Source organism: Hylobates moloch, unplaced genomic scaffold, assembly GCF_009828535.3.
Source record: "Hylobates moloch isolate HMO894 unplaced genomic scaffold, HMol_V3 SCAFFOLD_10, whole genome shotgun sequence".
Classification (NCBI taxonomy): domain Eukaryota; kingdom Metazoa; phylum Chordata; class Mammalia; order Primates; family Hylobatidae; genus Hylobates; species Hylobates moloch.
Genome location: NW_026652285.1, coordinates 67,501,186 through 67,515,372, shown reverse-complemented (window position 1 = coordinate 67,515,372; position 14,187 = coordinate 67,501,186). Strand labels below are relative to the sequence as shown.

The window sequence follows — 14,187 nt, the reverse complement described above, 5'->3', positions numbered from 1 at the left end:
CTAGCTACTCCCCTCTGTGCTGACACCTTACCAAGTGAGTTTTTTTTTTTTTTTTTGAAACTGCCTTTTGTCAGCTGCTGCCAGTCAGCAGGAAGAGCCGCTCAGGTGCACACGAGCACCTGGGGCCAGGCATGAGGTCCAGACCCTGAAGGGAGACCTCCAGTGAAGCGGCACCCCAGAGAAGACAGAGTCACAACACACGATACCCACACTTTCTTGCTCCAATCCAATCTAGGAGTCCTCTTCCTTTCAATCAACGCTATTTCCCCCATACAGTAAAGGGAAGAACGGGTGCTACCAACTTCTCCCAGAAAACTAATGTTCTCATTCAGCGTATCAACCAAACTCAAAGCAGGGCACGCTGCGGCGTGGGCCTTTCGGATTCGTGGCCACCAGCAAAACAACACAGGGGGAGCCCATCCCCTGAGGCGTGGCCCCAGTCTGAAAGCGCTCAGTGGAGTCTGCAGAGATCTGAAAGCGCTCCGTGGAGTCTGCAGAGATCTGAAAGCGCTCCGTGGAGTCTGCAGAGATCTGAAAGCGCTCCGTGGAGTCTGCAGAGATCTGAAAGCGCTCAGTGGAGTCTGCAGAGATCTGAAAGTGCTCAGTGGAGTCTGCAGAGATGCTGCTGCCTGAAGGTCAGTCACGGACTTCCTGGGGGAAAGAGGTCGGAAAGCCAAGGTCCAGGGATCCTCACCTCACTGCCATGGGTAGCTATTTTTACAGCTTAAGAGACCTGCTAAGGCAGGCAGGAAATGTGTTACTTAAAAAGGGATCTTAGATAACATCTTTTGTTCCCAGAGTTAGCTGTCAAATATTTTTTAAACTTTTATGGCTATTTGAGAAATATACCCAAAAACTGCAGAGAGACAAGGTGCTTCTGTGGACTGGATTTCCCTTCGGCTCATTTTCCATGCTGGCTGCAGTGGCCCAGCACCCGCCCACAGTCCTGAGGCCTGCTATATACAAGATGGCTGACTTTAGGGTCAGCTTCACTCCCCAGGCCAAGGAGCATCAAGGAGCGCAGCCTGTGCCTGCCCTGCAGAGGGGTGGCAAGGCAGGAGGTGGCCTGGGATGGTTTGCCTACTCCACCCATGCTCTCAACTCTGTCTGTCCTTGAGCACTTTTCCTTTCACATTCTGAACACCGGGCATTGCCTCCGTGAAGAGCATACACCTGGGTCTTCACATCACGTGATGCAGCCACATGGAGGGCAGGCAGGGTGTGCATAACCCAAGACAGTATTCAGAACCCTGGCCCCACAACCCCTCGACATGCAAACCCTTGGCAAGCAGCCGCAGCAGACTCAGAGCTACACTCAGAAAATCAGACCAACAGATCAGATGCTCTGTGAACACAGCCCGTACACAGAAGCAACACACATAGAAAGAATGGTTAATAGTAATCTCATCCCTCCTTTCTCCCTTCTCTGTGTGGGTGGGCCTGTGCCGGCCCATCCACATGGAAGAAGGGAGGGACAGACGGGGATGGCAGCCCAGGAGCTAAAGCAACCATGGAATAGGCTTCTCACTTGCAGCCGCTACATCCCAAACACGCTGCTCAGCCAACAAAACTCCTCAGTGCACTTTGCCATGAGGAGCAGGCACAGCTGGAGGCAGCACGCTTACCCTTCTGGAAAGGCAGCTTTACATATGCATCTCGGTCACATGTAGAGCAAGGGAAGCCTTTCTGCGTATCTCAAAAATATAGGGGCACAGCAGGTAAAGAAATCCGCCCCCACCAGGTCCCAAGCACCCCTGCACTGTACTATAGACCTACCCTGTCAGCCTGGGCAGGTGTTTCTGCACCAGCCACCTAATTCAACACTGGCCTTAGCACCCACAGCTGTTCATTTACTTAGGAGCTGTCTTTTCAGAAGAACGTAAGCTTCCTAAGGGTAACTAACCTTGCCTGTCATTTCCACTGCTATATTCCTGGTGCCTAGTGGAATAATGGAGTATTTGTGAATCGCATGAACACGGACCACACTGGTCATATAAACTGAGCAAAGATGTAATGAGACCCTAGTGTCTCATCACCAGGGATCTAGCTGAAGAGACTGCCTTGTCCAGCATCATGACACAGTTTGTGCAATATAAAACAACTAAATAAAACCTGTTATACTTCTCAAAGGTTCTAAGAGGTTATATATAACAACTAAGTTGAGCTGTAAGAACAGGACATGTTTTATGCTAAATGGAAGGGGGCCACCTCATGGTTTCCGGTCATCAAGTGACAGGTGCTCGGCGCCTGCTCTGATCCTCCCCTCTGGTCTGTCCATGCCCATCACAGGGTTCCTGGAGGTTCAGTGGTACTCCACCCTGATTAAAACACAGCCTAATGACTACATATAGCAAAGTCTTTTAAACACTAATTAAAAATAACAGTCTGGCATTTGAGAACTCCTACATACAAAAATATAAGAGCTGAAATAAACAGCAACAGTTGTAAATTTGGTCTATGCTCAGGTGGGTAAAAAGCTACACGTCTCCTCTGGAGTTTTTCAATCACTCTTGAGTTTATGGGGCTTTAAAATGCCTAACAATGGCCATCTTACCTTTTGGTTAATAAGGAATGGGCTTTTCTCAGTTACTCCATTTTAATGATTATAAAATTCATTACAATAATATTTAACTTAATATACCCCAAATATCACTAACACTATAATCAATCGGGACACATTAAGTTATTTTGTCTTTCTTCATTCAATGTCTTCGCTATTCATTGTGCATTTTATACTTCGAGCATATCTCAACTCAAAATAGCTGCATTTAAGTGTTTAACAGCCACACATGGCTAATGGCTGCTGTACTAGACTGCACAGTTTTAAAATGTTCAAAACCAAACTTACTTTTCTGCATTTTGGGAGTCTTATATAAAAGAGGTTTTCTGTTTAAGCTCTTTTTACTTAAGATGTCTGAATACATTATTTACTATTTTGCATTTTTTTTAAACCCTGGAATTTGTCTTAGGATTCACATTGCATTCCTCATAATAAGGTAGAAGATATTAAGGACTATATCACATTGCTTTCTCGCAAGCATCCAATTGCCTTTTCCAACTACAGCTGCTAGATTTAGTTTTCATTCGCTTTACACATGGCTCCTTTCCTGCCCTAACTGAATGCAACCAAGAAGCTCTCACACATCTGAGCCAAGTTTCCTTAATGTGCAACAGAATGGCACCATCGTCAATGGGCACAATGATCCACCCAAGTTTACAACTCAAAAACATTCCACTCATTCCTTTAGGAGACTTATGCCCATCTTTATGATTTAAGAAGAGGGAAAAACTTAAGACCTCAAAATACTCTGGTTAGAAGCATAAGCATAATCAGATTAAAGCACTTAGTTCTTCACTTATACAGCAAACACATGGGATTTTGCTAATAGAAATGGTGATTTCAATAGTTTGGGACTGCAATGGGATCACCATTCTTCACCAACAGTGGGGACCTGCTGGTTAAACTCTGAGAGTGTTCCTGGTTACCTCTGCATCCTGATCCTGGAGGTGGTATGTCCTCTGGAGGCTTTGCAGAGTTCGGGGGCTCAGAGTCTTCTGCTCCAAGAGATGCTCCAGAAGCAAGACCAGCTGGTCTGGAAGAAGCTAAAGACAAAACCAAACAGCCCATGAAAATGCCATTCAGCTGATGAGAAACTAAACCCAAATGTTCAGACAGACCACATACCCAGGGTAACCTGGGTGCTTTCAGCATATATCGGCAACATGGAAAGACTGTTCAGCTGACTTTTGTAATTCCTCAGGGTCTACATTGTCTGTATTCCCAAAGACACTATATTCTGGGGTCTGATTAGGCCCCGTTTTCCATGACTAATCATTTCAGTTCTGTACTTAGAGCAGATCAAAACTGTGCTTATCTTAATAAAACATTATCGTGGTTTACTGGATCTCTTCCTTTACAGCACGCATATACCAGAAAATGTAATTTAGCCTAGACAAAGATTCAAGGAGCCATCCAATTATAGGCAAACACCTGGAAATTTCACAGAAGATGTGGCAGTCTTTTTACCACATAAGCTCTGCAAATACACCTGCTGCACACTGAGAAATAAAGAGCACATACTGAAAGAACTGTGTCTTCCCTCCATTACGAAAATCATAAACTTATAATCCATTAAAAAGCTCAAAAGGCTGTATACAACTATATGTGCAGCTATACACACAGACACACAAGGTTACCCATATTCCTGAGTTCTCATACAGGAATGGTCAAAAGTGGTGTTACAAGTTAAGGGTAAAGACAGGAGGTAGTCTTTACATGGTACAAAAATAAAACACAATGTATGTGAAATACAAGAAATCAAGAGAAGCCTGTGTAAGACTTCATCCGTGTTACTCGCTATGGGGCAGCAGGGCCAGGCCTGATGGCCCTGTGAGATCGGCCCTGTAGTGCACTGGAGGAAGAATCAATTTGAGATACGCCTTGTAGGAAGTGAAAAATATTTATTCTAAAATCAAGATTTTAAAATTAATCCTATGAATTCCATGGTTCTCTCTGCTGAGCTTCTCTCCATCCCTGTGTATGTGCAGATCATTCCTGTCAATCCCAATTACAGGTCTGGAAGTTGATATCACGTCAACAGTACATTCATAAGACCACCTGGATTTTAACTGCCATTTTCTGATGTTCTAAAACAATTTTTAAAAAGTACCGGTTTCCCTCCCTGCTCATCTTTCTGCCCGCAAGCGTGCACTTTGCCTGACCCTCCCTACCCCCTACCCCCTCACTCATTCACACACACACATATACTTTTCCAAAAGGTACGCGGAGGGCAACGGGCAGACAGCAAGCACTGCAAACACCACACCCACCGCACCATTCCACTAGGTATCTGTTTTCTCACCTCACCCTTCTAAGTTCTAAGAAAGCCCCCACATGCCTACAGACAGAGGCAGAAAGAAAGGAGACAGACACCAATGCAATCATTTGGTTCTTGGGTATATTGTGTACTTCATAACATCGCTTCATCTGAAAGACATGCTGTGGCTATTCTCTCAGGAGAAACAAGGCGCCTTCAGCAAAACTGCAGTACAATCAGCACTGACAAGGACCCAAAGAATTACTAACGCTCCATTTCTTTTCATGAGAAGTCAAGTAATTGCAGCATGTTTTAAAGATAGCAAATTACTACATAACTACTTGTAACAATCACCCATCTACCATACGATATTAAAAAGAAATCTACTGTTTTACAGAAGAGGCCAAACCCAGGCCCCCAGCCTCTGGTAGGCCTCCTCACCATTCATATAAACATTGCCGGGTATCCGGCATGTGGGTATCCAGCACTTCTGCCCAGGCAGCCCAGTGAGACCAGTTCTCTTTCTCCCTCTGCCCTCCTTTCTCCTTCCAGTTCATCTCACCCTTCAGCCTCCTGTGATGTTCCAAGAGAGGTGCTTTCCTGCAGGAGGCTGAGCCTTCAACCCATGGCCTCAAGCACCCCTAACCTGTCTCCCAGGGCCGCTGAGTGAATGCCCTCCAGCCCTTGAGCCCTCTTCCCAGCGTCTGCCTTTTCACCCCAGTCGTGGGCTCTCCCCACTTCACCTCACTATTACCCTTTGTTGTGCTGCTGTCAAACAGCAGCTCCACGAGGGGTACCCAGGCCAGGCCACCACAGGATGGGGACCTGCTCTACCCCACAAACACTCAAAACTGGTGAGCAGCACTTCTCAAGACAGTCTGAGGACAACAGGAGCCTGGCATCGAGGCCCCTCCAGACAAAGGCAGGCAGGCTTCAGGGAATGGGCTCAGCCTCACAGAGAAGCGATTCTCGGCACCACCAGCGCCTAAACACCCTTTGCCAGAAGTGGGGCCTCGTTTGCTAACTAAATACAGAAGGAACCAACCCTGCCAAATTGCAGAATTACAAGGAAGAGGAGAGTAGAAAGAAAAGCATCTCCCCATATTATATGCTTGTGCTTACAAAGAAGCCTACTGTTAGAACTCTCATTTGGGATTTGGTCTAAACTAAAGAGACACACAGAGCAAAGAAACCCTGAGTAAGACAACTAGCTTGGTCCTCAACTTATCCCAACTAGGTTTAACCGATACAGCTCCAATTTAAAATCAAACAATTACCAATATGTGAACCTACAAAATTACCTGCATTCATACTTGTATATCTGAGTTTTCTTTTAAGCTGAAAGCTCAGCATCTCTACACAGAAACAGAACCAAAAGGATCAATGGAAGCTTTTGTCCACTCCAAATTTTACACAATGAAAATATTTAAAGCTAAACTCCCTGACTTAAGACCGCGAGATGGAAGGAAGGGAGGGAGCACACTGACTGACTCTAATTTGAGAGAGGTAAGGAGCAAGGGGGGACACTCCCCTCAGGTATCTGCTCCCCATAAAACAAGGCCCCCGACCACAGTGCTGCCAGAGCCAGCTTCATGCTCCCAGGTTTCTGTGAGTCCTATTCTTCTGAATAGACTTGAAATGACTCTCACTTAGTAAACAACCTGTGGCCACCTGGCTTTTAGTTGTAACTATGCTAACTCATGGGGGGAAATGTAGTTTCTGAAAAAAGTAGGGAAAAAAAAAATCAGTGAACAAACGTTATTTTGGGACACAGACAATAAAACTAATAAAGCATCTTTCATTCGCAAAGTAAACATTACAACATTTTTAAAGGATGAGATAATAGGGCTTAAAAAGAGGATATTGAAGCAAAAATGTGGTTAAACAGCTTCAATACATTTCTCTTTGTAAAATAAACATTTGCTCCCCGTAAAGCCACCCTACAAATGAAAAAGCAGTGGTCAAGTAATAAACCAAAATGTTTGTAAAGCAAGTGAAAGAGACCACATATCAGCAGATGTGCTCAAGGCAGCACCGGGTGGTACAAGGAGCCCGGGGCGGGCACGGGGGGAGTGGGACATGCTATGTGGACCACTCCACTTCCACCCACGTGGAAATCAAAGCAAACTTCACGTGACTTCTAGGCCAACTGCGTTTATTTATTTATTTTAAGATCAGCTGAATTTAAGACTGAAAGGCCAGTGTGTTTAATACAGCAGCATCGGCAGGAGAGAGATAAGGCTTTGGTTGTACCACAGAGTGATCGTGAAAAATAAACGACCTTACCTCCAAGCATCACCACCTAAGAAAGCAGCTCCTTCAGACAGTATAAAAAGAACTTGCCTTTATTTCTGGGGGCCCAACAGTGCTCACACCCACAGTTCAACAGTGACAGGAATGCAAAAGTCCTTTCCTTTGCATAAACAAGAAATTCACGATGGGGTTATTTTTTCCATACGGGGACCAGCTCATTATTTTTAAAATGCATCTGCCTCGGAAATTTACACAAAATAGGACAAGGTGCCAAAGTGATGTGGGTACTTGCAAGAGAACTTCACAGAACTATAAAACTTGCTGAAATGAGTACAAGAAATGAAATGCTCAACGAGGTCAGTCAAGCACAAATGCTGCTTGTTAAGGATTTTAGAAGTCTGTGTTCTACTCTAAACATGGAAGATTTCATAGTTGCTAAATACTAAGAACTGTACAAAGAAAAAAGTCCATTGCATGTTTTTCCCAACTTCAGAGTCGACGCAAGCTGTACGACTTCGAATGGTTTGGGAGAGTTTTTATGCATGCTCTTGGAAAGAAAATATGAATTTTCCACACCCACCCTCCTAAACTAGAGGCAGCTAAACCAAAAAAAAACCCCTGACTCTTCCAGAAGCCTCTTACTGCTGTCATGGGGGCATCACTCACTCTGCGCTCCCAGAAGACCACCCACGAAACTGAGGTCCCGCCACCATTTCTTCCATTAGCATGATGCAGAACAGGCCAGCTCACCTCCTACATCAGAAAATGCCATGGACATGTCTCATGACTGACCTTGCAGAGGCAGGGCCTGTGACAAGAGACCAGCAAATGGCAACATCCAAGCCCCATTGCCTGCACCCCTCTGAAAGCAAAGGAGGGTACCTCCCGGCGTGACCCAGCTGGTGCGCTGCAGCCTCAGACGAAGAAAGTCACTGTGTGGCTCCCCAGACAGAGAATAAGCCTGGGACTAATGCAGCCATGGATTGCCAGTGGCGTGAGTTCTATTATTACCCCATTATCACTCTGGGATCTGTGCCTAAATGAAGCATGCTTCCTCCCTGATGCCATTTCCTTTTATCCTGGCTGGAGACTAAAAGCGGATCAATGGGGGCAATACATATGATGTCACTTCAATTTACAGCCACGGCCTCCCCCTCTCCAGTCTGTCTGAAACACACAGAAAGATCAATTCTTCCCAAAAATGGTTAAAAAATGCTTGGGGAGCATTCTTCTTCCAGAAAAGCATTCTCTGCTATATTTGTCTATGTTACTACACAGGGAACTGTTTACGTGGAACAAAAACAGAAGAAATGGTGGGGGTGGGGGGAATCTCAAATTCTGTATGCTGGAGACTTGCTGGCTGAAATTCAACACAAGCAGGGTCCTTTGAAAGTCACATGCAGGCGGCCTTCGGGCAGGGGCACAACAGAAACCAGTTTTCTTTTGTCCCTTGGATTAAAAAGGTGATCCCACTGACATAAAATATCTCTCATTTTTATAAAGTTCCCCCAAAGTCTGACAAATCCCCTTTCACTCTTCCCAGAAAACACATCCACCACCTTAGCAGACCCTCAGGTTGCCCCTTCAGTCCACAGGTATGGGAAGAAACAGCTTCTAATCACACAGTGCCCTCATTAAAGGAGACAGAAAGCTTGGCTACAGGACACGAGACAGAACTTACAAACTAAGTCATCTTCCAGACTCGGCTCTGAACCAAATAAAACACAGTGAAAATCTCTACGCTGCATAAATTTTCACATGGTGCTTTTTGCCAATAAGGCAAAATTAAGATATAATCAATGAAGTTCCTCAAAACAAAACCAAGAGTTCTCCCTCCTCATAATCCAAAAAGAAACAGAAAACGTTCAGAGCCACAGAACCCAGGTGCAGTCAGCCTTTACTGCCCACACACTAGCTAGGCCACAGTCTTCCACAAACGGTCTTCTTCCATCTGTTACTTTTTAAATGATAAACATTTCTAAGAAACAAAAGTAGACAACTTAATAATATGTACACATACCAGGTGTCTGCCCAAGAGCCTGCCTACTAGGATATCATGACAGAACTGAAGTATATTTATTCTGAATTAGTAATTTGTATAATGGAAAAATACAATTGGTTTGAATTGCTGCTGAAAACACAATTCAGAAAAGAAAAATCTTTGTATGTTGAAGCAAAAACTTAACATATTTTAAAGAACTGCCGAAACTTACAAATAGAGGTCTCTACTGTTCACATTATTTGTGGGGCATAAAATTGGATTTGCCGGCAAAGGAAGTCACCAAACAATAAAGAGAAAAAAATTTTTCTTCAAAATAAAGAAAATCAATCAATTGGTGCATATTTGTCCAGCAGAGTCAGTTATTTCTGATTATCAAACATCTTTAGGGAGTATGTCTATAAACAAATTTTGGAAAGAAAATTCAAATAGCAGCAAATATTCATATAGCTCATTTTATACAGAGAAAAGCATATTTATTAGATTTTTGCGAAATTCTAATAGTTATAGTTCAAAAAGATTACTGCAAATTTTGAGCCACGGTTTGCTTGTGGAGTTTCTAAAAGTGGCACCACAGAACCTAAAACAGATACATACCATCATTAGCAAATACTATCTGAAATAATTTATTGGCATAAATAATTCTCATGTTTCCAGATTGTAAGGGTCAAATGTTCCTGTGCTATTATTCCCCTAACTCTTGCTAAAAGCATATACTATATGCAATCTAACACAAAGCATATTATTTAAATGATGAAACATGCAATCCTCTGGTCAACTGGATCTCTTACAACCACGTGTACATTAATATTTTATGTTATTATATATGTTGGAAGCATCATAAACACTCAAATTGAAAATTTCCAAGTATTTCACAAGAGATATGTGGGATCCTTGTGTCCACCTCCCCAACCCCAGATCCTGCCAGACCAATTACAAGGGGCCAAAGGGAAAACATTCCTGATCTATGCTTCTCAAGAAAATCATCACTCACAAAAAAGAAACTGTAAATTCCTAAGTGATTCTGTCTATTCACCCTGCCACGACAACAATGGCATGTTCAATATATGGCTGAATATTTCTAAAGAAATTGGAATACTTTAAAGTATCAGAATATTCCTAACTTTTCTTGTATTCACATTTTCATAAAAATTTACTTCTTTTTGTTTCCATAGAATTAATGCTTTTGCCACAAGTGGTAGCTCACGCCTGTAATCCCAGCACTCTGGGAGGCCTAGACAGGAGAATGGCTTGAGCTCAGGAGTTTCAGACCAGCCTGAGCAACACAGTGAGACCTCACTCCCTACCCACCCCCAAAATTAGGTGTGGTGATATGTGCCTGTAGTCCCAGCTATGTGGGAGGCTGAGGTGGGAGGGTCATCTGAGCCCTGGAGTTGGAGGCTGCGGTGAGCTAAGATTAATCCAGTAGACTTCAGCCTGGGCAACAGAGCAAGACTCTGTATCCAACAACAACAACAAAAAAGAATTAATGCTCTTACCTAAATTAATAACAGTGTACTTAATACTTGATGTATTTATCTTGAAGGAGAGTATATACATTTTATAATTCTGAGTTCCTAATTTACAAACAGTGACATTTGCTAGCTCCAATTCTAGTTACACATTAACTTATGACCCGCTAAAGCCCAGCATATGAATATAACTTTACTGTAAAAAAACGGTTGGCTGAGTCTATGAATCAAAACATCCTATATGGTATGTAGCCATGCAATGGAATACTATGTAGCTATTAAAAAGAATGAGATGGAATTATTTTTGTAACATGGGAAAATGGCAAGAAATGTTTTTAGAAGAAAGGTTCAGAATAAAATGTAGACTATGGTTCAATTTGTGTAAATTACATTCTAAAGATACATAATAAGAAAATAAGGAATGCTTTGTGTCAACTGTTTCTCTAACCTACCTGAACTCTCTGCCTTCCCCTGTCCATTTTTCTGCTTCCAGCTGAAGGTGAAATATTTTTCTTAACTCATGCTACAAGTATTTCCTAATAATTCACTTAAAAGAGAGATCTACTTTATGAGAAATTCATTACCACAACCAAACCTAAGAACACTGAAAATGATTAAAGCATGTGCTCTAACAAAGTACTGAACCCGGCAACTGGAAACCAGGGGTTTCTCTAAAGCTGGCCCGGTAGTTATGGGAAGACCTCCTAGCACTGTGTGCACTGAGAAACCTATCATTGTCTCTCTAGTCTTAGTCATAACATTTTAACATTGGTTCTGTGCAGGCAGCAATCAAAAATTGGACGAATTTAAAAATTTCCAAATATTCTGTAAATAGATACATAGGAAGCACAGTGTCAAACAGTCACATGCTCAGGTTTTTAGGCTGTTACTTACAATACTAACAAATTATAAAATATATTCAGACTTTTTTTCCAAGGGAAAAAACCAGTAATTTCATCCAAACCCAGAATTTCTTCCTTTCTGTAATTTCCTATATTACTCCAATATGTCAAAAATCACAATCAGATGGTCTGTGTAGGATTATTCATTACAAATTTAGTAATTTTAGTTAATAATTTATCAACACGATTCTTCTTTGGTTAAATGTTTTTTATACAGCCCTATATTCCTGGTGAATAGTAATCTATACTATGCACAAAATTACTGTGTTCATATGGACAGATAGGCAATCATCACTAACATTCAGTGTGATAATACAGTTTTTCCTCTAAATTAGAAGGGATTAGCAAATAGAGGAAAAAACTCAGCTCTTACAGAAAATATCTATCTTCAGAATTTTATGTACAGAAAATAGGATCCTCTCCTTTTGAGTTTAAACAAGGAATAACTGAGTTCAAAGAAAACTATATTTTAACTTCTATAAAAGGAATATACATTTTTAAGGCCGTGTCTTAAATATTAGAACCAGATTTTGCTCATTTCATGTGCTATCAACCCCCATCCTTGATAGTCAAATGTTTATCACATTGAAATAAAGGACTTAATGCCCAACATAATATGAAGAAATAATAAGGTAACAATGTCTACAAGAATAGCTGTCAGTTAACTCTCTGGTGATTTAAAAGAATGTATTAAAAGCAAATTTATATAGCAACACATGAAAGTTCAGACCAGGAGTGATTCTCATTCCTCAACTAGAACATATCTAAAAAATATAAATTTATCAACTTAAAAAGTTTCATAGGCCAGGCACGGTGGCTCACGCCTGTAATCCCAGCACTTTGGGAGGCTGAGGTGGGCAGATCACGAGGTCAGGAGATCGAGACCATTCTGGCTAACACGGTGAAACCCTGTCTCTACTAAAAATACAAAAAATTAGCCAGGTGTGGTGGCGGGCGCCTGTAGTCCCAGCTACTTGGGAGGCAGAGGCAGGAGAATGGTGAAAACCTGGGAGGCGGAGCTTGCAGTTAGCCAAGATTGTGCCACTGCACTCCAGCCTGGGCAAAAGAGCGAGACTCCGTCTTAAAAAAAAATAAAGTTTCATAAACGTTCTTTACAGTACAGATCTGGTTGATTATTCTTCATATTTAAAAAGCTAATGGTAAAATGACTGAAAATGCCTCTTTAATTATAACAAACTGTAATCAATGAAATGATAGCTCTGCAATTTTTTAAAAAGCGAATAGATGGGCTGTATGAGGAGTTATAACAATCTAGTTTGCTTTATGTGCAAAAACTCAACTGTATGTCTTAGAAAGATCTCTCCCTTTGCCTTCCATAGTCTCCTTGTTAAAACTTACTATTAAGGATTAAGGGTTTTTTAAAATCAAAACTCACAGTTAAAAAAAAAAGTATGGCTGGGCACAGTGGCTCACTCCTGTAATCCCAACACTTTGGGAGGCCGAGGCAGATAGATCACAAGGTCAAGAGATCGAGACCAGGCCGGGCGCGGTGGCTCACGCTTGTAATCCCAGCACTTTGGGAGGCCGAGGCAGGCGGATCATGAGGTCAGGAGATCGAGACCACGGTGAAACCCCGTCTCTACTAAAAATACAAAAAATTAGCCGGGCGTGGTGGCGGGCGCCTGTAGTCTCAGCTACTAGGAGAGGCTGAGGCAGGAGAATGGCGTGAACCCGGGAGGCGGAGCTTGCAGTGAGCCGAGATCGCGCCACTGCACTCCAGCCTGGGCGACAGAGCAAGACTCCGTCTCAAAAAAAAAAAAAAAAAAAAAAAAAGAGATCGAGACCATCTTGGCCAACATGGTGAAACGCCATCTCTACTAAAAATACAAAAATTAGCTGGGTGTGGTGGCGTGCCCCTGTAGTCCCAGCTACTCGGGAGGCTGAGGCAGGAGAATCACTTGAACCTGGGAGGCGGAGGTTGCAGGGAGTCGAGATCACGCCATTGCACTTCAGCCTGGGTGACAGAGCGAGACTCCGTCTCAAAAAAAAAAAAAAAAAAGTAAGCCACAAAAACATTTTAGAGATAACGACATAACAGTTGCTAAGTGAGAAAAAGAACAGCAACAGAAGGACAGAGAAACCAAGTCAACCACTCCGATCCTCAGGTTAGACAAGTGATTCAAGTACGGACACACAAATACATTCTTAGCAAATTCTGAAGCAGGAAACATAATTTATAAATTATTTTCACTCTTGGGTATTTATTCTGGAGTTGGAAACACTAACATTCCATTACTCCCAGTTCCTGTCCTTTCTTGTGCAAAGACACACAGTCAAGACAACATAAATATCTTTTTGGTCACATTTTATTTTCTAATATTCTTTATTTTCTACCAAATCCAAACTAAGCAAAAATTTTAGCCACATGTCTGCAATTTGTCAGGTGGTTTCTGCCATCAAGTTGACAAAGCAACCTGTCCATTTGTAAGGAGAGCCGACCGCAACTAAGGAGCAGGGGGGAGGTGGGGAGGGGAGTCCAACTACATGAGGGATTGCTGGAAAAATAATGGAACTTGTTTTCATTTAATAAAAATGTGTTGAGAGTACTGTACAATCTCCTATCCAAAGTTTCAGTTTTATTTCACAGAATGATTTAATGTCTACAAGGCATAGGAGTCCCATTTCCTCCAAATTCTGCAGTTTTGGATTCTCGTCCAGACAGTTTACACACTAGATTAACTGTGAAAAGTGTTATGAGGAATAGGGCAAAGGATTAATTCCTT

General features: G+C 42.4%; 1 protein-coding gene across 11 annotated transcripts in view; it reads right to left on the bottom strand.

The window, feature by feature from the left end:
• Positions 1–14,187, bottom strand: part of AOPEP (aminopeptidase O (putative)) — a 400,140-nt gene that overhangs the window by 54,061 nt on the left and 331,892 nt on the right. For 10 of the 11 annotated variants that reach the window (XR_009215307.1, XR_009215306.1, XR_009215305.1 and 7 more), the window contains one exon: positions 3,487–3,603. Coding sequence is in view for 7 of the 11 variants with exons in the window: in XM_032164582.2 (XP_032020473.1) it covers positions 3,487–3,603 (117 nt within the window). In the remaining 4 variants the exon portion in view is untranslated. Of the gene's footprint in view, positions 1–3,486; positions 3,604–14,187 lie in introns of those variants that run through there. The other variant, XM_058445642.1, reaches the window with a different exon arrangement.